The sequence below is a fragment of the Numenius arquata genome, chromosome 5 (assembly GCF_964106895.1).
Source record: "Numenius arquata chromosome 5, bNumArq3.hap1.1, whole genome shotgun sequence".
In the NCBI taxonomy this organism is placed as follows: Eukaryota; Metazoa; Chordata; class Aves; order Charadriiformes; family Scolopacidae; genus Numenius; species Numenius arquata.
In genome coordinates this window covers 20,707,656-20,733,784 of record NC_133580.1, presented here as the reverse complement: position 1 = coordinate 20,733,784, position 26,129 = coordinate 20,707,656, and the positions used below count along the sequence as shown (strand labels likewise).

General features: G+C 37.9%; 1 protein-coding gene across 1 annotated transcript in view; it reads left to right on the top strand.

Moving 5' to 3' along the window:
* Positions 1-26,129, top strand: part of STK26 (serine/threonine kinase 26) — a 35,335-nt gene that overhangs the window by 6,831 nt on the left and 2,375 nt on the right. The window contains exons 4-12 of the mRNA XM_074147533.1: positions 10,817-11,047; positions 18,491-18,547; positions 20,220-20,328; positions 20,421-20,578; positions 23,096-23,281; positions 23,929-24,077; positions 24,772-24,865; positions 25,348-25,410; positions 25,503-25,639. Coding sequence (XP_074003634.1) covers positions 10,817-11,047; positions 18,491-18,547; positions 20,220-20,328; positions 20,421-20,578; positions 23,096-23,281; positions 23,929-24,077; positions 24,772-24,865; positions 25,348-25,410; positions 25,503-25,639 — 1,184 coding nt within the window. The remainder of the gene's footprint in view (positions 1-10,816; positions 11,048-18,490; positions 18,548-20,219; positions 20,329-20,420; positions 20,579-23,095; positions 23,282-23,928; positions 24,078-24,771; positions 24,866-25,347; positions 25,411-25,502; positions 25,640-26,129) is intronic.

The window sequence follows — 26,129 nt, the reverse complement described above, 5'->3', positions numbered from 1 at the left end:
GCACCTGTAGAAACGAGCTCTGTGTTGCCTAAAGCTGTGTCAGATTTGCAGTAAACCTTGTAAACTTCCTTTTCAGTGGTTTCCAGCAATAGGACGAGGGGCAATAGGCACAAGCTGGAACGTAGGAAGTTCCATTTAAATATGAGGAGAAACTTCTTTATGGTGAGGGTGCCAGAGCCCTGGAACAGGCTGCCCAGGGAGGTCATGGAGTCCCCTTCTCTGGAGATTTTCAAGACCCACCTGGATGCAGTCCTGAGTGATGTGCTCTGGGCAACCCTGCTTTGGCAGGGCAGTTGGACTAGATGGTCTCTAGAGGTCCCTTCCAACTCTGGCAATTCCGTGATTCCGTGAACCTTACGCGTTGTGGTTGGAAGAACATGACTTCTGTTAAGAGCAAGCAGAATGTTTCGAGGGTGGGCATTAGAGGAACTTAAACCTTTGAAGAAAGATCCGTTCAAGGATCTGATAACTCATTCCTCTTCTAGTAACTGAGGTGCCTACAGATGGTTACACAGTGAGTTTGAAAAGGCTTTAAACTTTTATTATTTAGAGACAAGATTCACTTAAAGGAAACTAGGAAGTCTAGGGCTTGCACAGCACCAGGAGACTTCCACAGTGCTGAGGAAACAGGGATTTCTTATGATTAAGCCATTGGTGATGAATACCTTGTCCAACTCCAGTTCCTTGACTTGTACTTTGAGTCACAGTACAGGCAGACTGCAGGAAGATAGTGTTTTTAAGACCTGTGGAACACATGCCTCTTTGCTACTTGAAGCGGGTATGCATCAAAATATTTGTGGAATTCAACGCTGCGGTTTTTCCTTTCCTCATCGTGGTTGATGTGCAAGCTGTATCATACATAATAGTAGTCTGCTAGCTCAGGTCAGCCTTTATTAGCTGAAGTTAGTTCTTCCATCTTGTGCATTCTGATAAGTTACTCTGATGACAAAGAAAAGTAGGGCTCAATAATACTTGTACTGTCTTACTGTTATCAAAGGAGGAGGATAGAGCGAGCTGTGAAAAGCATTTGATACATGGGAGCTGTGTAGGTATAATCAGATGGAATTCAGCAGATGCTTTTATCAGGCTTAAAAGAAAAAATCCATATCAGTCTTTCACTAGTAATTTTTGTGCAGATTTTTACAGTTTTATACATGCTTAAAGTGCACTGACCTGGAATTCAGAGGCAAAGCTGCTGAAGCTGCAGAGCACATAAAACAAACTCAGCTCGTCTCACCTTAATATCTCTGCTGTTCTGTACTCTCAGTTTTGGGCAGAGGATAATTTCCCCCAAAAGGTAAAAACATTAGATCTGAAAACAGACTTCTAGCTTTTAGAAATGTATAATTGTTACTTTATTTTGTAGTGGCTTTTTTCTTTTCAATTTAACATTGAAAAGATTCACGCTGGCCGGTTTTGAATTCTAGCATCTTACTATCGTGCTTTACAAGTCCTGGTGAAAGTTTTCTATTTTCTTCTTTTCCTCAAAAAGGAGAATATATAGCAAGTCGTAACTCAGTAATATATTGCAATTTGTTGTTTAAAAAAATGAAACAAAATTCTGTAGATGCTTATTTTTGGGGAGGATCGGTTTTTTATGTATAGTAACTTTGTGGCACACCATGAAGAGTGCATATGGCTCACTCTGCCTCTGCAGCAGTATTAGTCATATGAGATCTATGAAACATCTTAGTAAAGATAGGCAAGCGAATTATCCTCAGTTTTCATTGTTTTCACTTGTCTTTAAAAGTGAAAGGATGAATTTTAAATCTGTTAGTAAAAGTACCACTCATTTGCTCTTTGGTGATTCCCTTCAGATTTAAGATAGAATCACCAATTCTGGAATGAGAGACTTGTTTTGTCTTTCATTTATTCTTAGGAACTGAGTTTAGTAACTGACAGGCACTTGAAGAGTTCAGAGATGGGTTTGGGGGGATAGGCTTTAGGACAAAGTTGGTTTTGAAATTTTTCTGTGACAAATAATTTTCTGACATGCTGCAATTAGTGGCTGTATGTGTGTTGTCTTTGCAGAAATTGAGTTGATGAGGTATTGATCATGTCAGGAACCACTGTTCCAAATCCTGCTGTTTCATTCTAACTCACGATAATTGAAAATTAAATTCCTTCCTAACACTGCCTTACCAGTTTTTACTCTATTTCAAGAACTGTCATTTGTTCTTTAAATTTAAACTTCTGTGAGTTCTTCTAGAACAAGTCTGTTCTGCTGATTAGATGAGGATCACTGAGCACACTCCTTAGCCCCAAAGGAGAGGCTTCAATCTCATGGGAGTGGTGCCTATCCAGTGATACTCACTGAAATCCCTTCTACCAGAGGGGTTGCTAGCCAAATAAATCTGGGAAAAAGAGGAACTATTAACAAAGGGATTGACAAGGTAACAGTAGCTCGCTGGTCTCCGTCTCGTTCCTCCTCATATCTTGTGCATGTGGTGTTGCAGAGGTAGGCTATATTGATTGGATCCATAGCTTGGGAAAGAGCGTGGCTCCAGCTTAGATCTTTCTTTGTGAAGAAAGCTTTGAAGAACTGCATAGTTGACTTAAAAGTGTGAAGCCAAGTTTGTCTTGCCAGAATCTGTATTTCAGTGGTCTTGATTGAAGCAGCATATCTGGAAAAGCTTAGTGGCGTGATCTGTCTTGGATCTGCGTGAATTCTCAGTGCATTGGTGAAGGAGAGCAAGTAATGAGAAATGTTAATTATCTGCAGGTTTTGCACTTGAGCTGTGGAAGGGGGACCCTAAGAGTCCAGGGTGGTTTCACTGTTTTCATGAACCAGAAGTCAGGAACCATCTGTTCAGTCCTGAAGAATGTGGGTTGTTTTTCTGTTTCCCCCCTGCTTCTCGATCTTCTGCAGGCTTTCCTTTCAACTGGGTACTGTTTTATGTTCTGAATATTTGAATAATGTTGACTGGGAAGGGATCAGAGGGTGTCTATGCTTTGCTAGATGTCAAGTTATGTTTCAATGCAGGCTTCTGTGTTGGGAGCTGAATGCAGAATAATAAAAACAGTGTACAGCTTGGAATGACCATGAGGGTTGTGCCTAAATGTAGGACACAGGATGAAAAAGATTGAATTTCTACTGATGTAAATCAATTAAAAACATATAGAGTCTTATGAGGGGAGCAAGATGATCTTGCTGTTGATCTCGCACCTAGGAAGGTGTCATCTGGCAGCTGGTCATAGCAAGAACATTTTTACATTCCTGCACAGTTTTATTCCAGCCTAGTTGGCAAGAAGAATCTGAATTTTTTTTCAGGGTGTTTCTCTTCCTTCCCCCCGCCTTCCTTTCGCCTTTTATGTAATGAGATGCTTTGCCATGCTATGAATGAGCTGCAGAGTAATTGAAAAACGATTTTTTTTTTTTAAACAGGCAGGTTGGTTCTGGCAGGGTAGGTTTCTTGCTTCCTTTGTAGCTCATTTTGAAGTTGTGTTTCTGGTTTTTCATTGTGTGCTTCTTGTAGCCTCAGGTCCAGTATGATTGATATGATCAAGGGCCAGTATTCCAGAGGAGAGTATAGCTTTCAAGCTTGTGGTTGTCTAGCCTTGGGGAGAGGACAGAAATCTAGGATTCTAGTAGACTGGTGTGTTTGCCTTCCTTTCTCAAAATAGTCCTTACCAAAGCTAAAGGAATGGTGTGATATCCTCTAACTGTGGGTTCCCACTTGAGCTTCATTGCAGGCAGTGATTATGCCTGGAGAGTTATCTGTGGTAAATAAACTTGTGGCCTGCTCTTTAACCCACATTGTGTTTTGGAGCCATCCTTTTTCAACCAGTGTTTTTCTGCCTTGCTTTAATTTTGTTTAGACTGAAAATAAGTAACGACTACTTCAGTAGAGAGATTTAACAGAGATACTTACGTGTGTGTGTTAAACTTGAGGTCTTGTTGCTGCTTTCTAGTTTATGAACTGGCAAGTTAAAAAGCTGGATTTTGTTCTGTCTGGATTTTAGTATGAGTTTAATCTTACTTACAAGAGGAAAATCTGTGTATCATGTTCTAACTTGCACAGAAAAAATGCTAAAATGACTTCTCAGAGCAGTGAGGAGGCCTTTAACATTTATGTAGCAGTTGCCATTTAGCTGTAGGTACTGAACCTCAAAATACTAGGAAAATGGTCCAAATGCTGTAACGATATAGTTTATTGCTGGCAGAGTTTTGACGTAGTTTTTCCTTTAAATGGGTGTGGCAAAAAGTAAAAAAAAAAAAATTGTTTGTGTACTGATAAGCAGGCTGCTTGCTGAAAGGAAGGGCATACTGCTAACAGTAGGCTGCAGCCCATAAATGGTTATTTTTCCGTACCCCTATTAGATGTGGCTTTTGTAATCTCTCTGCAGATTAGGTTTTACGAAGCAGTTCATAGAACGGAGAGGTTACAAATGTTCGTCAGCAATGAAAAATTGCAGTAGTCTTCTGTCTCCTAATTCAGGTGTACGGGCAGCTAGTTCGTTGAGGTGGGTTAATCAACCATTCAGCGGTCACTTGTCCTGCACTGCTCAACAAAGGAGATGAAATTTGTTTTGAAAGATCAGCCTGTTGAACTCTAATAAATGCAGAGTGGAGTTTGAACACTTCGGGCTACCAGAACCTGTTGTTTTCTTGAACTGACATCCGTCTCCATCTAAAGATGCCCATCCTTCCTAGTTATAGTGTGTTCTGTCTTTTTTCAAACCATGTCAAAGACCTCACCATGTAGTTTGTGCTGTTCTCCCTCCCTAATCCCTCTGACTCTTGGTAGGCCATACCCCTCGGAGATACGAGCGGGCTGAAGGATGTGCAGCTGTATGCAGTGTTTTGAGGATTTTTTTTTATTTTTTTTTTATTTTTGGAAGATACTGAGTGGTTAAAAGGTATTGATAGAACGGAAGCTAAGTGGGACTCCATTTGAGATGTAAGGTTACTCAGTTACAGAGAAGCTCACTGTCAGAGAAATTTCTCTTTGTGTTTTCTCTCCTCAGTGCAGAATCGTCTTCATAAATAATTGGTGTAATTTTTTTTAATTGCCTGTGTCAAAGAGCTAATCTTTGGGTGATGCTGCTATTCTTTCTTTTTTGCTTATTTATGCTGTTTCCTAAGCCTCTTCATGTTGTGTTACCAAAGTGAAAGAATAGCTAAGAATAGAGGAAATGAGTTCAGTGGTTTCCATTTTCAGCACAACATGCGATTGACAGCTTTTGTCTGCCGCAGGTCAGAGATGGTTTGCAGATGAAGATGATTCTTTCCCTGAAAATGTAATAATGGGTGGGTTTGTGTGCTGATTTTAAAGTTTTGATAGTCACATGAATTTTCAAGCATCTTGCCTTATGGCTGACTTGATGAAAACAAAGCCACGTGGGTTTTTTGCTTGCTTATTTTTGCTTTTGCTTTATATTGAGGTTCTCTAGGTTCTCACTAAAAATGGCAACGAGCCTTGTCCTTGTCAGATACGGGAGATGTTTCATAAAGAGTGTTACAGAGGTCAGTTCCCATTTAAGGACAGCAAATCTCAAATCTAATTTTTGCTACCTACCGTGTAGAAAAGATTGATAAAGTAGAAGCTTGATACTTTAGAAAATAAAATTTACTTTTTTTTAATACTTTTTTTCTTCAGAATGTATCATACAGTTCCAGTAAATATAATGAAGTGTCTACTATCCTGATGTTTGAGTCTTGAACAGGCCTGCGTGGTAGCATCAGTGTAGTTACATGTGAAAGTCACTGGGAAGCAGCAGTGTGTGTACAAGATAAAGAAAAAGATGTCTACAGGTTCCACCCTTCTTTTGAGTGTCTGCAGGTTCATTTTTTCTGCTTCTTTATAAGTAGTAATGGATCTGCACCTGTGCCTTCATTAACTTCAAACTACTTAATTTTTTTATATATATACACACATGCCTATGGCACTGTTTGTGTGAGTAACTTTAATTGTAATAGAATTTTAAAATAAAACTGGTGGGGTGAGGTGGGGAGGAGCACCAGGAATTAAAATTTATCCCTACCTGTGGTGGCTTCATTGTAAAGAAGTAAAATGTTCCTTATGCAGGTATAATATGGAAATATATATATATAATATATGCGAATATATATTGTTATATGATAGAATATGCATGATGTACAATTAATGTGTATATATATATAATATATCTGAAACTACATGCAAGTAGTGCATGGAAAGAAATTCAACTAAGAAGTATGTATCAGTTGATTGAGACATTATTCTAAGTTAAAGTCTCGTATCCTGTCAGGTTTACCATTACTTACTCCCTCTTAATTTCATTTTTCTGGGGGTTCTGAACAGAAGAAAAACTTAAAAGGGACTCTATTATTCATCTTGTTAGATAGAAGACATTACCTCAGTCTCTGTCCAAGATTCTTTGAAGCTTTGGTTTTTCATCCAGTTGTAGTCGGTACCCTTTAATGGCATTCATTAATGAACCTTCTTAGAAGACCATTTCTGTGGAAGATCTGTCCTGCCCTGACGGATGCGAATTAGTCTAACGTAGATACTGTTTCTTCTAATTTGGTTTATGTCATTAGATATCTGTATAATCTTGAAAGTTAGATATTGGGCGTGCTTTAACTTTGTTTCAAAGGAGGCAGGCAGACTTTGAAGAACAGGTATGTGATGGAGAAGGTGGGTAAGCCAGTCAGTCTTGGAGCAGAATGCAGCCAGGAGCTGTGTTTATCAGAATAAAAAGAAAATACTAATGTAAGCCATATTGGCAGAATACTTGATGCAAGTACTGCAAGTATGCTGGCAAAAGTTATGCTATAGTGTTTTTTTTCCTGGGGCTTCTGAGCAGGCGGCTTGGACTAAATGACCTCCTGAGGTCCCTTTCAAGTCGAGTTATGATCTGGTGACCCTGTATGTGCACGTACATGTGTGTATGAACACAGACAGTAATGGTACAGGGCTGGATAAGAGAGGAGGAGAGAGAGAGATCTTACTGAAGTCTGTAGTAGTGCTGGGCTGGTGAAACGGTGCCTTCCAAAGCCCTGCAGAGGGCTTGTATTGTCATGCTGGTGCTGGACTTGTTCCTCGTGCTGCCTGGATTGGAGTTGGCAAGCGAATGTGCCTCTGCTTGTCATACTCATTGCTGCTTTTGTCTGGAGAAGCGGGCTTACGGAGGGAAATCTTCCTGATTTGTCCACTTATAGGTATTATCTTTGGAGAGGTGATGATGGAGTCCATACGCTGTCTATTGTATTGTTACCATCTGCTGCCAAACAGAAGTGACTCCCCATAGAAACCAGTATTTATTTTTAAAAGACCAACAATTATTCATGCAGGCAACTTTCTAAACCTTTTTCCTGTTCAATGAAAGACCTCTGAAAGAACAGGGAATAACAATTGGTTGTTTTGCTCAGGAGTGTTCATAGCGTTAGAAATCTTAATTTTTACCATAGTAGAAGCTTAGCTGGCAGTTGTACTGTAAAAACTTATTGCTATATATTGGGTGTGTGTATACACACTTTTATTTATATAAAATATATCTCCATCCTTTTCTATACTAGGATAAGAAGATAGGCATTACTGCATTATATGAATTTTACCTTTGTTTAAAAAGTTGTCTTTTAAAGTTTTGAGTGTTTTGTTTTTGGTGTTTCGTGTTTTTCTTTAATTAGTTGTAGAAAGACGTTCCTGTAGAGCAATAGTCTAAAAGACAAGGAAATTAAGAAAGGTAAAAGCAAATCTGTTTCAAAATGCTGTCTTTGTTCTAAGGCCATTTTAAGTTATGTAGTTTTAAGTTACGTAGTGTTCTAAGTTTGAAGCCTTTCCAAAGGACGTTATCTCAATATTCACCGTAGTTGGTCAGAAACATTTGCCCTTATCCTGAGGTGTCCTACAGTCCCTTGTCAGTCTTGGTGAATAACAGACGTTGTAAAGCTGACTTTGCTCGCTGTGAGAGGATTTTCTCAGAATAGAAAGATGTGACTCTTTCCTCTTGTAGTCCCGCACAGTTAATTCTCCTCTGGTGCTCCCGCATCCCACCTCTCCCTCCCAGGACTGTACAGGTAGTTCTGCAGTGCCCAATGTCTCCCTGTACTCCCACGTCATGGCATTAGGAGTTGTTGGACATTAAAATAGCCTTTAAAGCTCTGATTCACCTGGTATAGCTTGGGGGAGAGAGTTTGGAGGCCTGGCTAGTTTTTTTGATGACCCAGAAGTGAGTGTATATATAGGATTGAGTGATGTGCAATTCCACGGAGGAGCCCAGAGGAGTTTTCTGCTTAAGGTTTCTCCCCAAGCAAAGCCGAGTGTTGCCCTTTGAGTTCATCAAACATTTGTGATGGGCTATATTAGCTGACTATGTCTGTGATTAAATTGCTTTTCTTTTATTTGTCTGGAAGTGTTAAACAGGTATGAGCTCAAATCAACAATAGCTATTAGGCTCCAAGTGTTTCTCAAAATGAAGCTAGTTTTTGTGAAGATGTGTATTTTAGGGTTAATGATAAGTTTTGCCAGTCCTCTCTCCTAACTCTGTTATGGTTTCTTGGGGGTGTGCGTCTTTGTTTATTGTAAATGCAGAACTATGGGTTAATTATTCCTCATTAGGAACATACTAGATTGCTAGCTAAGTGACAACTTGGCAGCTCAACTAGCAGCAGGGAAAGGCTGGGTGGCAGTTGCTGCTGCTTTTATAACACCTGTCCCTACAATAATTCTTTGAAACACATCTGAAAATAGATTTTAAATTTAGATTTTTTTTTTTTTAAATAATGTTAAAAATTTATTCTTAACAATGGCAGGAGCTGATGCAGTAGTATGTGGCTGTCTTGGCAGTTTGAAGATTTGCTGTTTGGGGTTTTTTTATTTAATTATTTTTTTGTCTAACTAAAAGCTTTATGGGCATAGAATAATTTTCTTTCTCAGTAAAATAATATTAGTTGCCCCAGATTTCAGATGAAAATAGTATTAAACCTGTTTTTTTCTCATTTGCTTTGATTATGTATTTGTTCATCTTTTAAGGCTTTCACTGGATCTATCAACAGAAGAAAATACAAATATTTTTTTTGTTTAATTATGTCTCTGAAGCTGGTGTGGTGTTTTTTTTTTTAATTTTGTTTTTGTTTTATCTTTAATGGAACAGAGTAGCAACGAGTTCATTATAGACAAAGGGGAAATTCCTCATTCTTCTTTCTTTAATGTGCTGCTTGGGAACAGCAGTGTGTCTTGTATATTTGCAAAATCTAGAAATCTTAACTCCACAGATCAGCATGAATCTGCCATGCTACTTCACGTTCCATCTTGCGATAGCACAAATGACAGCATGGTATATATGAACAGTGAACCGATCCTGCTGAAAATAAACCTGACAAATCGTACAGTTGACTCTTGGCTAAATCTGTCCCCTGATTCATCTCACCATATTGTGAAATAAATTCTGGTTCTGGTAAAAGAGAAGAAGCGACAACAGGGGCTCAGTAAGGAGATGAGACTGTCCATTTTAGACTAGGTTAACATAGTAATGTAATTTTTTTTTTTTTTTCCCCAGTAAAGATTTTCACATACATTTGCAAGAACATCAGTGTAAAGATGTATTCTGGAATTTCATGTTGATACTTCAGTGTTTTGCTATCTAGCATAATCTGTGCTTTGGGTTGAATGTCTGCTTTTGCCAAAACTGTCACTTCTTCTGCTGGTTCTGTGGTTTGGAGTGTGAGAAAGATCTAAAACAAAGCATCGCTTTCATATTTTCAAATGTTGCTATTGAGTCAGAGGGCTTTTTTGGGCGGATGTTTCTTGATCAAAGATTGATTTGTGCAATGAGTTGTCCAGTTCTGACAGCAGTAGCGTGTTTAATTCTGTTGCTCTGCAAAGCATGGGCTGTTCTCTTAGCACATCTGTCTTGCCTCTTAAAAACACTTTTCTGTAAACTTTCCTAGTGTGATCTGAAGTTTTGTGCTCTTAAACTGTGGAACAAGTCGTCTGTATCTTTCAGAAGTCATTGCTGTAGTTTTTGGATACGTAAGGTTCTCCAAGCAGCCACAAATCCTGCTTCATCTTGAAGGGAAAAAGAGAATTTGCTTCCTTTTTGTTTCTCTTGTGACTACTTGAATGGAGCTGAGACATTTAAAATATTTGTATGGTAATCAATCTGCTGATCTTAAGAGTAGTTAATCAGCAGAGATTCCAAGCCAGGTGTCCTCAGCAGTGCCACGCTGCCTTGGTGCTCTGCTCCCCGTTCCCAGGCACGCTTGGGTGATACCAGCCGGTTCCCATCAGCAACTCCAGTCTCAGTGCTCTGCTCCAGCCTTCTCATTCCTTCTTTGAACATCTCTTGTTCCCTTTTGCTGTACTCTCTGTCAGCACTTGTAGCTGCCCTGAAGATGTCCGATCTCCCCAGATCTCAGAACGTGCCAGTGTCCTCTCACAAGGAGCTCCAGGCTGAATGACTTGCCTGGGTGCTTTGTCCGCCCAGGGCTGTTGGGTGGGTAGAAAGCTCAGCCCTTTCTGCCAGGTGATGGTGTTAGTGCTTCTGTGCCAGTAATTGCGTTCCCGTCTTCTGAGTTACTGCACAGATAGGATTAATATTAAGAAGAGCTCTATTCTTTCGTGTTAAAGGGTTGTTGTGTAGGGAAGTGAAATGAGGTTTGTACCTGACTCTCTCCCTGGTGGGGTTCATTTACCTTGGACATAATTGCATAATCTGTCTTCTGTAACTAATAGGTGAATTAAGTCAGCGTGCAGTAAATAAATTTATCTGATGTGAGCCTTCTAATGATGATAAATCTGGATGAAGTGCTTCTCAAGAAGCAATGAGGGCTAATAACTGGGAAGTAAATTAAGTAACTTGTATATCTTTTCATTTTTTTTCCTTTTTCTAGAACCATAGAGCAGACCCAGAAGAACTATTCACAAAACTGGAACGCATTGGGAAAGGCTCCTTTGGTGAAGTCTTTAAAGGAATTGATAATCGGACACAACAAGTGGTTGCTATAAAAATCATAGACCTTGAGGAAGCAGAAGATGAAATAGAAGATATACAGCAAGAGATAACTGTTTTAAGCCAGTGTGATAGTCCTTATGTAACAAAATACTACGGATCATACTTAAAGGTAATGTATAGTATTACACAAAGATTTGCTAGCACCCAGTTGTGTTGAATGCTGCTAGAAAAAAACTCTAAAATTGAGGAAGAGTTAACATGCCAACTTGACCTTTTTTTTAGTAGGTTTTTGGTTTCCCTTGAACAGAGCTTTTTCGGTTTGTTTTGGTCCTTTTGCTGCTGGTGCTTTGAGGCTGAAGTCTGCACAAAATGGCTAGAGAATGAAGAGAGTTGACAGAGGATTCCTGTTGCCATTGCTATTGGTCCAACCTTGGTATTCTCTCCTCCCTCCACAATCCCTAGCACAATTCTGTGGCCTTTCTGGGGAAGAAAAAAATATCTTCATAGCTGTAGAAACAAAAACCTTTCTTTGATATCGAAAGAAACCCACACAGTGTAGAGATGTATTGGTAATTATGCGGCGTAGTAGGCCTGAGACAAAGTAAAACTGACATCAGCAGGGTTGTGTAACTGCTGTGTGAAATGTTATCTAAGGCATAATTTAAAAACAAACAAAAATGAAAACCTACAGAAATCCAAAAAGTTGAGTAAGTCTTCTCAACTTGCAAAACTATCCAGATATAATCACCTTAAATATTGCTTAAGTGATCTGCAGTGCATACATGTTTTAGATGGTTTTTAAAACAAACGAAAACCATTTAATAAAACCTAAAGTGCTAGCCATAGTTAGAGCTATTTTAAATGTCTGGGTGGTTTTGTTTGCTTGTATTTGGGTTTTTTGTTGGGGTTTGTTTGTTTGTTTTGGTTTGTATGCTTGTGTTTGGGTTTTTGTTGGTTTGTTTTGTTGGGTTTTTGTTGGTTTGTTTTGTTGGGTTTTTTTTTCTTCCCCAGGCATTTCTGGCTCCATAAAGTATAGTGGTTTTTTTGACATTATTCTAAAGACGGATCTCTGAGAAAATTTCTTGTGTCATAGAATCATGGAATGGTTTGGGTTGGAAGGGACGTCACACTTTGTCTTTCAGTGATACTGTAAGAGTATTTGCAGAATTTATTCACTTGTATTCTTTGTAGATTTGGGGGTTTTCCTCTTTAAATTGCCAGAGTTTTAAAAGTTCCATTTTTAATATTTTAATGCTAAGTGGGTAATTTAATTTTCTGTACTACAAACACTAAACTTTCATTTTGACCAAGATAAGACAGCTATGGTGGCTTTGCTGTTTATTTAGTTGCTCAGTATTCTGTGGGTTCTTCATGCTGAAGTGAACATACAGTTGTCACTGATGTCCCATCTTTCCTTCTCTTTACTGGGCTCAATCGGTGGGATTTTTGTTCTGTTTGTTGTTAAGTGGTAGAGCTCTGAGATGTAGGAGAATTTATTTTCCTGCATCGTAGTATATTAAAAAAAGCTGGTTCTTCTCAAGATAACTCTGAATTCAGCCAGCAGTGTTCCTTTGGAGAAGTGCACAAATGCTACTGCAGATCCAGGCATGATCAGTCTTTTTCACAGTCCTTTATTTTTTGTGATGAGCTAAGTCTTAAATATTACCCTCCTGGGTATCCATCGCTTGACCTTTGTGTTGTAGAAGCCCAGTTGTTTGCCCTGAAGTACAAACAGGTCAAGGTAAATCTTGTAAAAGCGTTTTTGCTTGTTAAATTTCAGAATTAAACAGTGATTTCAGCAGCTCTAAATGGGTAAATGAAACCTTGATTTGGTGGGGGTTTTGTTTGTTCTCCGTTTGTTTGGATGTCTTTTTGAGGGGTGATGAGTGGAAAAAGCCTTATTAGGTCATGGATTGAATAGGGTAAGAAAATAGTCTTTTCATTATTTACAGCAACATAGATACTGAAAACAAAAAGAGTATTGCAAATCTACCTAAGTGCCTGTGCATCTCAGCAGATTGGCCTTGTTAGGCAAGTCTTTCGCTTTCTGCCCCTTTTCTTAGGTATGTAAATATAGTTATTCTATCAGTGATATAAAACTTCCAACTTCTGGTTAGTTGGTTTTTTTGGAGTGTGTTTTTTTTTGGTTTTTTTTTTACTTTTTAAAAATCCTGGCAATTACAGTATCATGTTAATGCTGCCATACTTTCTTCCCCACTGTTTGAGTTCTTTCCGTATCTATTGTAAATGGAAAATTTCTGAAAGATTAATCCTGATCTTCTGTTTACTTTTCACCCTGCTAGTATTTTGGGGGAAGGAAAATTTATGTGTAGAGGTGTTTGTGGAATTTTGGTTACTTTTCCATTCCTTTAAGAAATTCCTCTTTAAAAAAACAAAACCCTAAAAGTGGTTCACAGGAATGTCATCCCAGACTAACATGATAGCAAGCAGTAGAATTACCTGTTTCCCAAGTAAGTAAGTAAATAAATATGTCCACAAATAAATGAATACTTTTAGTTCTGTAATTAAAAATAAATAAATAAAAAGACTGTTTAAGTAGTATCTTGGCTCTAAACTTTTCTTGGGCTAGATTTATCCTTGGTTACTAATACTATATCTTTAAGCTTGACGTTCCTCAGGGGAAAAGAGTGTTTTAACTTTGTTAAATGTGCAAATAATCTTTTATGCTGCCTTTTCATTTTAGTAATAACAGGTATTTTAAAAGTTGCATCTGTCTACTTTTTTTTTTACTTAATTGCTATATCTTTTAACTTTTTATTAGCTATTACTCTGAGAATGGCTGACATGCAAAGTTTTTAGCTATGTAATACATTGTTCATGGTTTAATTTCTCTACTGTAGACATCTTTTGGAAACACAGAAATAGGTACAGTTGTGTACCAAATGACTTTATGATTAAAGGTTAAAGACCATTGAGGCTAAGTTCTGAAAACGAAGACAGTTTATTTCTTACAAAGCAAAATACTAGGCTGCAGAGATTAATAGTGGTTTGCTATGGATATGACTGGTACGAAGATCATATTCAAAGTGGTCCCATGGGTTTGTTGGTAAATGCTTAGTTTTGTATGTAAAGATCGCTTGAGTATTCCTAGAAATAACTTTTAAGGTAGTGGTTATAAAGAGCATAAACATACAGTGAATAGAAGGTATCTCAAAATTCAAGAGTTTTCTTTTTCCCTTTTCATCTTCCTTTATTTACAGGAAAACAAAGCAGTTGGGCCAGTCTGCCCCCTTTTAGATCATGCTTATGGAATAGAAATAATTTACTAAAATGTATTAATCATACATGTAGCTTTCTCTTAAGCTCTAGGAATGGCATTAGAAATGTTTTTGAGTTTTGCACTCTTTAAATCAAAGAGACTTAGTATTTTCCTGACTATACCAAAGCAAACCCTCAGTGCAAAGGCATTCAGGTTGCCTACAACACTTATTGATATTTCTTAGCTGAGTAATCTAAATCTAGTGTAAATCTTTAAACTTGATAGTTTTTACTTTGAAGCAACTGCAGCTGAGACCACGTTGGCTTCAGGTTTTTCATGTGTGCCTCAGTTCATACAGTTGAACTGTAATGAAGCGTATTCTGTTGTTACTTATTCTTGGGTTTTTAACCAATTTTAAGTAAGCTTTGAATAAGCAGATTGTTCTTGTCATTAATTGGTAGTCAGTTTCAGGTTTTTCTCTGGTAAGATAGCGTATTTGATAATTAAAGGTTGTTATGACTAAAACATGAAATAAGAGATGTTAACTGTGAGGGTTTTCTAACTCTAAGCATTTCAGATGAGAGGTCTTGTTTTTGTACAGTCCATTCTATGTATCCTGCAGCTTTAGAGTTTCCTGGTGCTTTAGGATGGAAAGCCAGCCTTGTGTCTGACTGCGACGGAGTGGCCTGGGCTCAGGGCTTCCAGATGCTCCTGCTGCTGAAACGGGGAAGGGAGGAGTGTCTTCATTTCAATTATTTGACTTACTAATTGGTAACTTAGCTCAGCTGCTGCCATGTAAGATACTCTTAGTTCTGCAGCCTAGCTGCTCGTTAGCTACAGCTTGTACATCTGACTTGTAAATGTGATTTTTAAAATACAGGCAGTCCTTTAGTATTTTTTTTACCCAGCGTTGCAATATTATTTGTCTGTTATTGGATATTTTACCCTTTAAAAACCTTATCATTGGTAGAGATGGTCAGAACCTTCTTGAGGTTCTTGGGATAAAGCTGATGCCAGGTTTCGGTTATTGTTACACAAAAAGGTGCAACCCCCCCTGTATCTTTGTAATTTGGGGTACCTATATATCTTGAATTGTGGCCTTTGAATGTGATTTCCCACTGAATTAATCTTAGAGCTTAGGTATTAGTAATTTTTTTCTGAAATTTTCATTGGTTATCTGGCAAGATCAGTGCTGTTTTCAAAACATACTGGTAGGTGATATACACACATATATATAGTCAAAGAATGCACTGTAATAGACACAGCTATGTACAGTAGTAACGTTTTACCTTTATAGCGTGTCTTTCACAAATGCATGTAGAATTGTACAAGCTTACAGCTGTGTAATGGACCTTTTGTAGCTGCAAGATAACTAAAATCCGGATGTAGATGTCTGTAGATGTTCATAGTTGTGGTAGGTCAGGATCTAAATTTTTCTCATCATCCCATATTGCACTTTGATTGCAGTTAACATCACACCTCAATAAATAAAACATTGGCTGTGTAGGGTACCCTTGAAAGTGATACCACATAGCAACGCAGCAGTGCGAGTTACATTAAATAGTTAAAATGAGTGTTTTCTGCAAACCTAATGGCTTGTCAAAATGTATTATCATAGAATCATAGAATGGTTAGAGTTGGAAGGGACCTTAAAGATCATCGAGTTCCAACCCCCTGCCATGGGCAGGGACACCTCCCAGTAGACCAGGTTGCTCAAAACCCCATCCAGCCTGGCCTTGAACACTTCCAGGGATGGGGCAGCCACAACTTCTCTGGGCAACCTGGGCCAGGGTCTCACCACCCTCACAGGAAAGAGTTTCCTCCTAATACCTAATCTAAATCTCCCCTCTTCCAATTTAAAACCATTACCCCTTGTCCTGTCACTACATCTCCTGACAAAGCGTCCCTCTCTGGCTCTCCTGGAGGCTCCCTTCAGATATTGGAAGGCTGCTATGAGGTCTCCCCGGAGCCTTCTCTTCTCCAGGCTGAACAACCCCAGCTCTCTCAGCCTGTCTTCATAGGGGAGGTGCTCCATCCCTCTGATCATCTTTGTGGCCCTATTACCTTATTACTTTATCAGTTCAGGCAAGAAAAAGATTAAAGGTATTAAAAGTTACTCTAGTTCTGGCATGTTTTGGTTACGCAGATTTGTGAAGCTTGATAAAATGCTTGAGCTGTACTTTTCATCTGTTCCCAAAGAGGTGGGTCTTCTCTGGATGTCTGAAATGTCATGATTATTTTCCCTATTTGTGCAGTCTCACCAAGAGGTTTAAATACCTGTCCTTGTGAACGTTACAGACACCTGGGCTTACTCTTTTCTTTTGCAATTAAAGCAAGCCTGAAGTTATTCTCAATTTTTCATATTTGATTATGGAGAGCTCCTATAGTAGCACCCAGAGACTTCCACTAAAATTGTACAGTATTTTATGCAGCAAAGCCTTGAGACAATCTAAAGATACTCTTTGTTCTGCATGATCTATTTATACTTCATTGACCTGAAATAGCTAGGAAAAAGGTTGTTCATACCTGACTCGAAAATATCCACACCCAGTTACAGTGGATAGTATCAATTTCGAGACGTTACTTCAGAAACACAGGACTTACTCATTTTCACCCGATACTGTTTTCAACTAATAGTCAAATCCTCCAAACACGTCTGGTAACCACAATGTTTGCCTTAAACTGGGAGTTCCTTGCAGGTCATCTCAGCTGACAAAGTTGAGCTTTATAAAAACTGCTAGAATTAGCCAGCCCTTCCCTGCTGATCTCATGATATTGGAATAGACTCTCATAAATGGTGTGGTTTTTAAATTCAGTACAAACCTAATAGAGCACACTTTGTTAAGATAATTGGATGTGGTTCTTTTAGAAACTGCACCTTTATTTGCTTGTTGAGTTTTCTTTAGTTTTCTGTCACCAGTCAGGCAATAGAAAACATATAATCTAGAATGCGAAAGGCTTTAAAAAGTAATTCTGCCATAAGTTTGTGCTCTGTTACAAGGAACTAGCACTAGTAAATATTTGCTGGAGACTTCAACAGCGTGCCTGATACGTCACCAGGTATGGTTCAGTTGAGTATTTTTAATAACTAGGTTTTATTTTAAATAAAGAAATGTTATATTCACAGAATTTCTTAGGGTAGTAGCTCATAGATTAATATTTGAGTTTCTTCTGAAATATGAGGGGACTCTGGCAAGCAAATAGCAGAAGATCCCAGTTTTTAAACATACAGTCTGTAGATCTGAAACCAATTTTTTCCAGTTTTGTTTATATGAACCAGCCACCTTTTGTGGCTGCGTACCGAGGGCAAAGTCAGCATCTAGAAATGAATCTTAGAAGCATTTGTCAGTTCTAGTATTCTAGTATTTGAGACACCTCCACTAAGAAAGCACAGGAACTCCCATACTCCCAGAGGCTGAGATTCAAAGAGCACATAGTGAAGGAATACGTGCACTGTCCAATATTACTATAAATAATAATAAAAAAAATATTCCTAAGGGCAGGTTCCTTAAGTCATACTTTTTATTGAATTCTATTGCTCTTTGACCTTTTCATGGCTGATTTCAAACCTCTGATTGGAAAATTTGGGAAATCCGAGGGTCTCGGGAGGGTTGCGGGTCTGGCGGTGTTGTTTCTCCTGGCTGGTGGTTGTAGAGCTGCTTTGGGTCCCGGTGCCAGAGCTGTGGCAGAGGCACAGCTGGTGGTGGGCTGGATCCCTGGGCTGTCAGTTGTCACTTTTTGCTGGATTTGACAGCTGAAGTTGGAGCCTGAGGACACGTTAGATAAAGCTGCCTCTTTGCCTACGTGCAAGTGTGTAAGTTCCTCTTGTCTTTAAAGCGTGTTCGTGCTCTCCCTCGCCCAAAAGCAATTTTAAGTTCTGAGTATCTTTCCACACCTCATATCTGAGGAAAAAAGTTTCCTATTAAAATTGTAATGCTTCTGTATCACAAATGGCTGGAGTTAATAATTGTCGTGCAATTCTTTTGTAAGAACTACAATCTTACATTAAAACACCTAGCTTAAACTTGAACCACCACCAAATCAGTTTTTTCTCTAAGTTCAATTCCTTTAGGTGGAATGATTTTAGATACCAGTTAGCAGCAAATTATTAGTGGTGGTGGGGTGTTTTGTTGCTTTTTTAAAACACAGAAGTCAAACTTTAATTGATATTTAGACATCTTGCACAGGAGCTGTGTGATATTCTACAAGAAGTAATTACATGTAACTTGGTGATTAATGGGACTCAATGTTTCCATTTTCCTAGCGGTATGCTGGTAGACTATAGAAATATACATTGTTTGGTTTGGGTTTTTGTTGGGTTTTTTTTTTTTGTTTGTTTGTTTGTTTTTTAATGTTCAAGCTTGGACCTCTAACTCATGCCTTCCTTTACAGGGCACAAAACTATGGATAATAATGGAATACTTGGGTGGAGGGTCAGCTTTGGATCTTGTAAGTATATGATTTTTTTGCGTTGTTAAGTACTAGTGAACCTTATTTCATTGTGTTTTCATATCTCTTTATAAAATGTACTCCGTGGAGGTGGCTAATAATGCATCACTGCTGCATTGTGATGCTCCAAAAGGTGTGAATTTACATGGTAGTTCAGTTATATTGAGTTGATGTTGATTGTTGTTGTTTTTTCTGGTTGTCTCTAAGCATTAGGAAGCATCCATTTGTTCTCAGTCAAATGCAAGGCAAATTTTTTTTGTTAGTATGAGGAGAAGTTCCATTCTTGCCATACATGGTGGGTTTTTGGGTCATCTGTCCCCTGTGTTGTCCCTCCACCCAAGTGGAATATTCATCAGACTTCAATATAAAAATGTTTCCTTTGGGTTTGGGTCTCCAGAATGAATGAGGTGTGTGCCCACAGAGCGCAGTTAATTTTAGCTGACTAAAAGGTGTTGGGTTTTCCATTTTCAGGTAAGCGTGAAGGTGCCTTTTACTTAAGATAATGCAGCGTTCATGAAGGATGTAGCTTAGAGAGCACAAGAGCACAGTCCACTGTATGGGGATGTGGTTTGCCCATCCTCTCAGTGCAGCTCTGCCTCAGCCTTACAGCTCAGACCCACCCTTTCCTGTAAGATAATACAACTCAGTCTTTGTCTGTGTGATTCTGAAGGAAAAATATCATGCCTTCAATATTATAGAATGGTGTTAATTATATATTTGCTAACAGTAGTCCTGTCTGCAAGAGCTGAAGTATGTTCATAACTATTTAGACTTCTTCATGAAATTACATCACATCAGCTCAGCTACGGGGACGCAAAACCATAGGAATTATGTATAGCATGTGGTGGTTTGTAGCTCTGGAACTTAGTCTTTTTGAGAAAGACTAAGGTCATGAGATAATCTTTAACACTTTTGAGTAATTGATAGTCTTCTGTGGAGTGTCAGAAATAGTGAAATAGCTTTTACTAGTGACAGTTGAAACCACTGAATCTTTAGAGAAATAAAACTAAGTTTTGCCTCCCTTTGCCATACCATAATTTCGTGGTGTTCTCTTTTTCAGTGCTGTGTTGTTGGTATTTTTTTATAGCAGAATCACCCACCTTAATTGCTTCTGTTTTATTTAAATAGCTTTCTAATGTGCAGAGTTTACACATATTCCATACTTATAATGTGCTACTATAAAGCTGTATGTAATGGAATGTTCTTGATGCAAAAGCAGCGTGGAACCAAAATGCTGGAACAGGAAAAAAAAAAAAAAGCATCATTAAATTTAAAAACCTCAGTCAATAGACTAATTTATTTTGAAATAAACTGAGTTTCTTAATTCACTTAATCTAAAATGCAAAATTCAGTCTGCTGTGTTTGCTGTCTATGGGAAACTATAACTGTGGAAAGTTAGTTCTAGGTTTTCATATGCATTGCACGCTCAGAGGAGTGGATACGTTAAAAAAATTACCAGCATTTTCAATGTATTATCAGTAGATATGTGAAGATGATCAATCCAGTGGCACCTATTTCTGACAGAATGTTTGTATGCTTCATTGACTGTTCTATGAATTCTGTTAGTTCTTTACTTTAAAAAATCTTTCAAGTTTAAGATTTAATTAAATCAATAGCAAGGCAAAAATTAGTTGCAAGACTAAAACTGTTTTAATCTGTATTTTCTCTAAAGCTGCGTGCTGGCCCATTTGATGAGTTCCAGATTGCTACCATGCTAAAGGAAATCTTGAAAGGTCTTGACTACCTACACTCAGAGAAGAAAATTCACAGGGATATAAAAGGTGCATAACATTTCAAATGTTACTTGGTTAAAACCTTTAAAATCGTAAGAGCAGTACTCCAATTTAAATATTATGTTGTTTCCTCTTGGCAGCTGCCAATGTCTTGTTATCAGAACAAGGTGATGTTAAGCTTGCTGATTTTGGAGTTGCTGGGCAGCTGACAGACACACAGATTAAGAGGAATACCTTTGTTGGAACTCCGTTTTGGATGGCCCCTGAAGTTATTCAGCAGTCAGCATATGATTCAAAAGTAAGTATGAGAGTAGAATACCCTTCCTTTGTACCTGCAGCTCCAACAGAGATTATTTCAGTTTGAATGTTTTTAGCTCTATCGGTATGGAGAAAAAAAAAAAAGTAGATTTCGAATTACAAGGTTTCAAACAGTAACATAAAAATTACGATTAAACTGTTTTTATACAGTAGTTGCATGTCATTGTACTCACATGCAAGACCCGTGTACGCTCACTAAGTTAATTGATGCTTTCATGTTAAGATTCTTTCAGAGAAACTCCCTGGATGCTTTCGGTGTTGTGGGCTGGTTGGTTGGTTTGTTTTTAATTTCAACTCAATGTTTTGCTTTTAATTCAGACAGTAATAAAGTTCTCACAAATAGAATGCCAGCAGAACTTACCAGCTTATTTAAAACCAAGATGATGGCTGAAATTTTACTGTCTTCTCAGATTTTTATAAACAACTCTGGATATCGTTCCTTTAATGGTATTTCTCAGCACCTGCATCATGCTGAAGAATTTAGCAGGGGGGACTGATTTTGAGAAGCAAAAAAATAGCTTGAACTACAGGATGGGTAGCTGTGATGGCATTACGGTACCGTGTACGTTTCTTTGTCATGGGAGCTGTTGATGGATGACCAGTTGCAAAGGAGAGTTTCCCTGCGTAGAACTAGGAAACTCCATGTTTTTCTGAGGGTTGAGAACTGCTGCCAGAAGTGACGATAAGGAGGGAACAGTTCCCTCTTTTCCCATGTGTACGCCCACATGACAACCTAGAGCGTGTGGCTGGTGAAATGGCAGTGTACTTTAGTGCTGGCATTGGACTTTCCACACTCTGTAGATGCAGCCTTAAATAGGAACAAGAAATATAAAAATCTTGGTATATAAAAAGTAAACCTTTCATACTGTTTTTCCTCAAATAGTAAACATGTAACTGTACTTGTGGTGTGCACGTAAGGAAAAGACTTGAATATCTGAGTTACATTCACACTCCAGGAGACTTTCCCAGGATCATTCAGACTTGAAAGAATTTGTGTACATATCACTAGGGCTCTTGCTGGTAAGGAGGAGTGTGTAATTTTCATGTTTAGGGTTTCAGTGGCGCAACTGTAATGTGCTCCCTTGAGCATCTTGGAAAAGCACTTGACCCAGCTTTAAAAACGCGTGTTGTCCAGTGGAAGTGAGAATAATTTCTCTTCTGCTTGCCCTGTGTCTAAATCAGCTGTAGCACACCTTCATTTACGTTCTCACAGCAACCTAATCTTTTGCCTTCCATATCTCCTCCATATGTTGCAAGAGCGATGCCTCCCCCTTTTCTTTCTATGCCAAAATGCTAGTGGGAAAGCACAGAAGACGCAAGCCTTTGGTAGGACAGATGAAGGATTTTGGACACTTCAATTTCTAGACTAATACTGATAAATATTTTGGCATGTAGACTAAATTTTAACCTTTCTCCTTCTCTCCTTACTTCAAAATGATCAAAACCAAAATAGACATTCATACATTATTGTAGTGGCAGAGATTCACAATCCCCATCTTTTCTTTCAAAATATCTTGCTCCAATATGCAAGTGTTGGTTATGATATTTCAGTAATAAGCAATGAGCTAGTTTAATTCTTCAATATTAAATAACGATAGTTCTTGTGAATAGGAAAGGAACATTGGAGAGATGCAAATTGTAACCCTTGTTTACGGGCAACTTCGTTTTATGAATTTGTGCCAAGTGTAGTCAACCATTGCCAGCCACTTTTTAATGAAAAACACCTTTATAGCTATTGTAGCTCATCTAAAAAGATGCAAGTGATGTATATTTCATTTGGGGAAAAACTTCTAAATAGGAAAATAATTTTATAGTTCAAATTCTGTCTTTGTATCAAAAGATCTTATTATGCTTAATTTTAGCTAAAATAAATACCACTTCATTATTCTTCAGAAACTTATACTGTGAACTTGCTGTTTCAGGTCTAACTAGTTGTTGATAATATTCTAGCTAAATTCATCAAGCAGACTGTTAGGAAAGAAATAGAGTGTTCACCTACTGGATTTCATTCAGCTCTCCGCCTTGTTCCGTTAAAGTGAGGTGTCAAACAAGGTTAGATACCTCAGTGCACTACTGTCTACACGTCAAAAAGTACAACGAGCATGCAGTTTTGCTGTAGAAACAAAATCTGAATTAGATATAGGAAATCTTTGGCAGTTTGTAGTTCACTATATAGAAAAAAAAATAAAAGGAAGATTAATATTTCTTCAGCTTTTTCCAAAAGTATGTGTATTTAGGTGCATGTTTTAAGTTGCTGAGGGTGTTGCAACAGTGACATCGTTTTTAACATGACAAAGCGTGCGTCTTTGTGATTTAAAGACTAAGTCAGTCAGCCTGGTCTTTGGGAATTATAGCCTTCAAGTATTACAAAGGCATCTTTGTGCATTATCTACTTAGACCATTATATAGATGCAGTACATGTGAAGATTTCAGTTGTTCAATACTTAGTCATGATAACCCTTAATTTTGTACTAAAAGTAGCTTTTCTCTTTCTCAGGCTGACATCTGGTCATTGGGAATCACTGCTATTGAACTGGCCAAAGGGGAGCCTCCCAACTCAGATATGCATCCGATGAGAGTCCTGTTTCTCATTCCGAAAAACAATCCTCCGACTTTATTAGGAGAATTCAGTAAACCTTTTAAAGAATTCATTGATGCATGTCTGAATAAGGACCCAACATTTGTGAGTAGATATATATATATGTGTGTGTGTGTGTGTATATAGATGTTTTGGTTTTGTTTTCTGCTCTCTCGTGCTTGTGAAGTGTTTTGTTGATGTAGTGCATCATAGTTGTCTGAAATAATTTTAGAGAATATACTTTCCACTGTAAGTGCTAGTGGTGCTTTTTAATAGCTGTCTCCGTCCTAGTCGCTTTTGTTTAAAATACTGAAAGGAGGAGGGAGAATGCTGAAAGAAATGAGGGTGCCAGAGGCAGCTTCCTAAAATGCATTCAAACCTATGATACTGTCGGAAGAGAAGCTTTAACAGAGGCAAGAATCTTAAATCTTTTTCTCCTGCAGAACTTTTGCTGTCTGTCTGAATTCTACTTACAAGGAAATGTTGGATTGGAGAATTTTGATTAGTCATTTCCCTGGGTGTGTACCTTCTAGCGTGGAAGGATAAGCAGTATAGTCTGTGTGTGACTTGATCATATTTTTAGAGTGCTTGTAAATGTGGATTACTGGCTTTTCTTGACTTCCTGTTTTGCTAATTTCCTTATACTGTATGGGTTAGCTCTAGAAGTCAGTTGTCTTAACTAAATCTCTGCTATTAACATTTAAAATCATGAAACGGTAGCATAACATTAAACATTTAAGTGTTTCTTACAGCGCCCCACTGCAAAAGAACTTCTGAAGCACAAATTCATTATGAAAAATGCCAAGAAGACTTCCTATCTGACAGAACTGATTGATAGGTTTAAGAGATGGAAAGCAGAGGGACATAGTAGTGATGAAAGTGATTCCGATGGTTCCGATTCGTAAGTTTATTTTTGGCTTAGTATCTTTTGGGCTTTTTTGGTTTTGTTTTTTTTTAATGTCACTAAAGTAGGTTTGTTGCAGTTTCTCTGTGTAATTAAGTTCTCTTCTGTAGATCTAGCTTTGTTCCGTATGTTTTTCATTGGCTTCTTTCAAGAAAACCCCTTGTATGAACCTAAAGACTAATGCATAAGTCAGGCTCTGCGCTCAGTATCTCTTTAAACTTTCTCTCTCTGAACTTAATTTCAGTTCTGTTTAAGTGCTGTGTATTTCCTAGTCTAGGGCTAGTGGTTTTACCAAAAACAATGAATCACAATTAGAAATATTGCAGAGAAAGGTTGAGATGTATGAAGAAGTTTGCACAATGCCTGTGGAACAACATACATTCTGTAAGTCTCTTGCTTTTCTGAATACCAGGTAACTGTTTTAAACGGGATGCCGTGGGAGAAGGTAGGCTTAATGGGTAGATAACATCTTCTGTTTGCTTTAATCATATTTTAATTTATTCAGCCTCCGAAGTTGTTTTTTCTACAGTTCAGTTAATGTTTCACTACACGTTTGTTTGTTTTTTTTTTTTTTCTTATTTCAAGGAATATGGAACTAATCCATACAGATTTATTATGGATTAGGGTTACCTATGCTTGCTTAGCATTATGTTGTGGCTGTTACTATGTACATCGTATCCTTTTTCTTCAGGGAGTCCAGTAACAAAGAAAATAACTCTCATCCTGAGTGGAGCTTTACGACAGTTCGAAAGAAGCCAGATGCAAAGAAGCTGCAGAATGGGACGGTAAGTACGGTCTGAGGAATTCTTCTTTCTGAGTGCTGGTTTTGAAGCCAATTTAAGGAAGATAGTGGTAAAACTTAGTAATTTCACTTTTTATAAGAACTAACTTTTTGTAGTTCAAGAGATGATGCTTGTTACTGATATTTCCTAAGCCCGTCTCAGCCTTAAATGCAAAAGATACCGCATGCTCATACATCAGTATATGTTCATAGAGATTGAATTTTAAAGACAATATAATATTAGAGAGGAAAAACTTGAACTGCTTTTCTGATGATATTATGCCATTGTTTCGGATGTGCCGTCAGGCCTGTGTTCCCACATCACGCCATGTTTGTTGATGCACTGTGCCTTCACTGGTTCTGTAATGTGTTTTAAGTGCTTTTGTTGAATTTAACTGAACTTTCAAAATCACATGTGCTGTGTTAAATGCAGCTTACACGTTGTATAGGAATATGCTAATGTAATCCTTATTTGTTAACTTTTAGGATCAGGATCTTGTTAAAACCCTGAGTTGTTTAACTATGATAATCACCCCTGTGTTTGCTGAGGTAAGTCTTGACTTCAGAAACTTCTTTGAAAGTTTATTACCTGAGCGGCTGATAAGTTTTATAAGTTTTATCTGTTTTGGTTTGCTACTCAGCTCAAACAGCAGGACACAAATAATGCTAGCAGAAAGAAAGCAATTGAGGAACTTGAGAAAAGCATCAATATGGCAGAAGCAACTTGTCCAGGGATCACAGATAAGATGGTGAAGAAACTTATGGAGAAATTTCAGAAGTAAGTTAAGGAATTTTTTTGTATGCATTGTTTAAACAACAACAACAAAAGCTTTCTTTTGAAAGAAAAAAAAATTAAATTAAGTACTTATGCCCAGGAAAGATTAGTTGACAATGAACTTTCTATGTTGGGGTAACTTGAATAGTTTAGTGGCAAGAGAAAGATCTGCTGTGTCCGGGGCTTTAAACTTTCAGCTTCGGTAGTTATACATAACACTTCTGGTTGAGACTAAAACTAATAGTAGCAATTACTGTATCGGTTTGGTGCTCTAGTGCTCCAGTTTTACTGTAGTTGTTACACTTTGCTTCCTTTAATTTAGCCTGCAGTTGTGTTTTAAGCGTATTTCTAGCAAGTAAGGGAGCAGGAGAATCTTTATTCGCTTTTTAGCGAATATTTCCTTGAGAATGTGACTTCCTTTCTTTTTTTTAATTTTTCCTATGATCTGTTGAAACGAAGGCATAAACAAGTTCAGTGATGCTAAAGTAGTTAT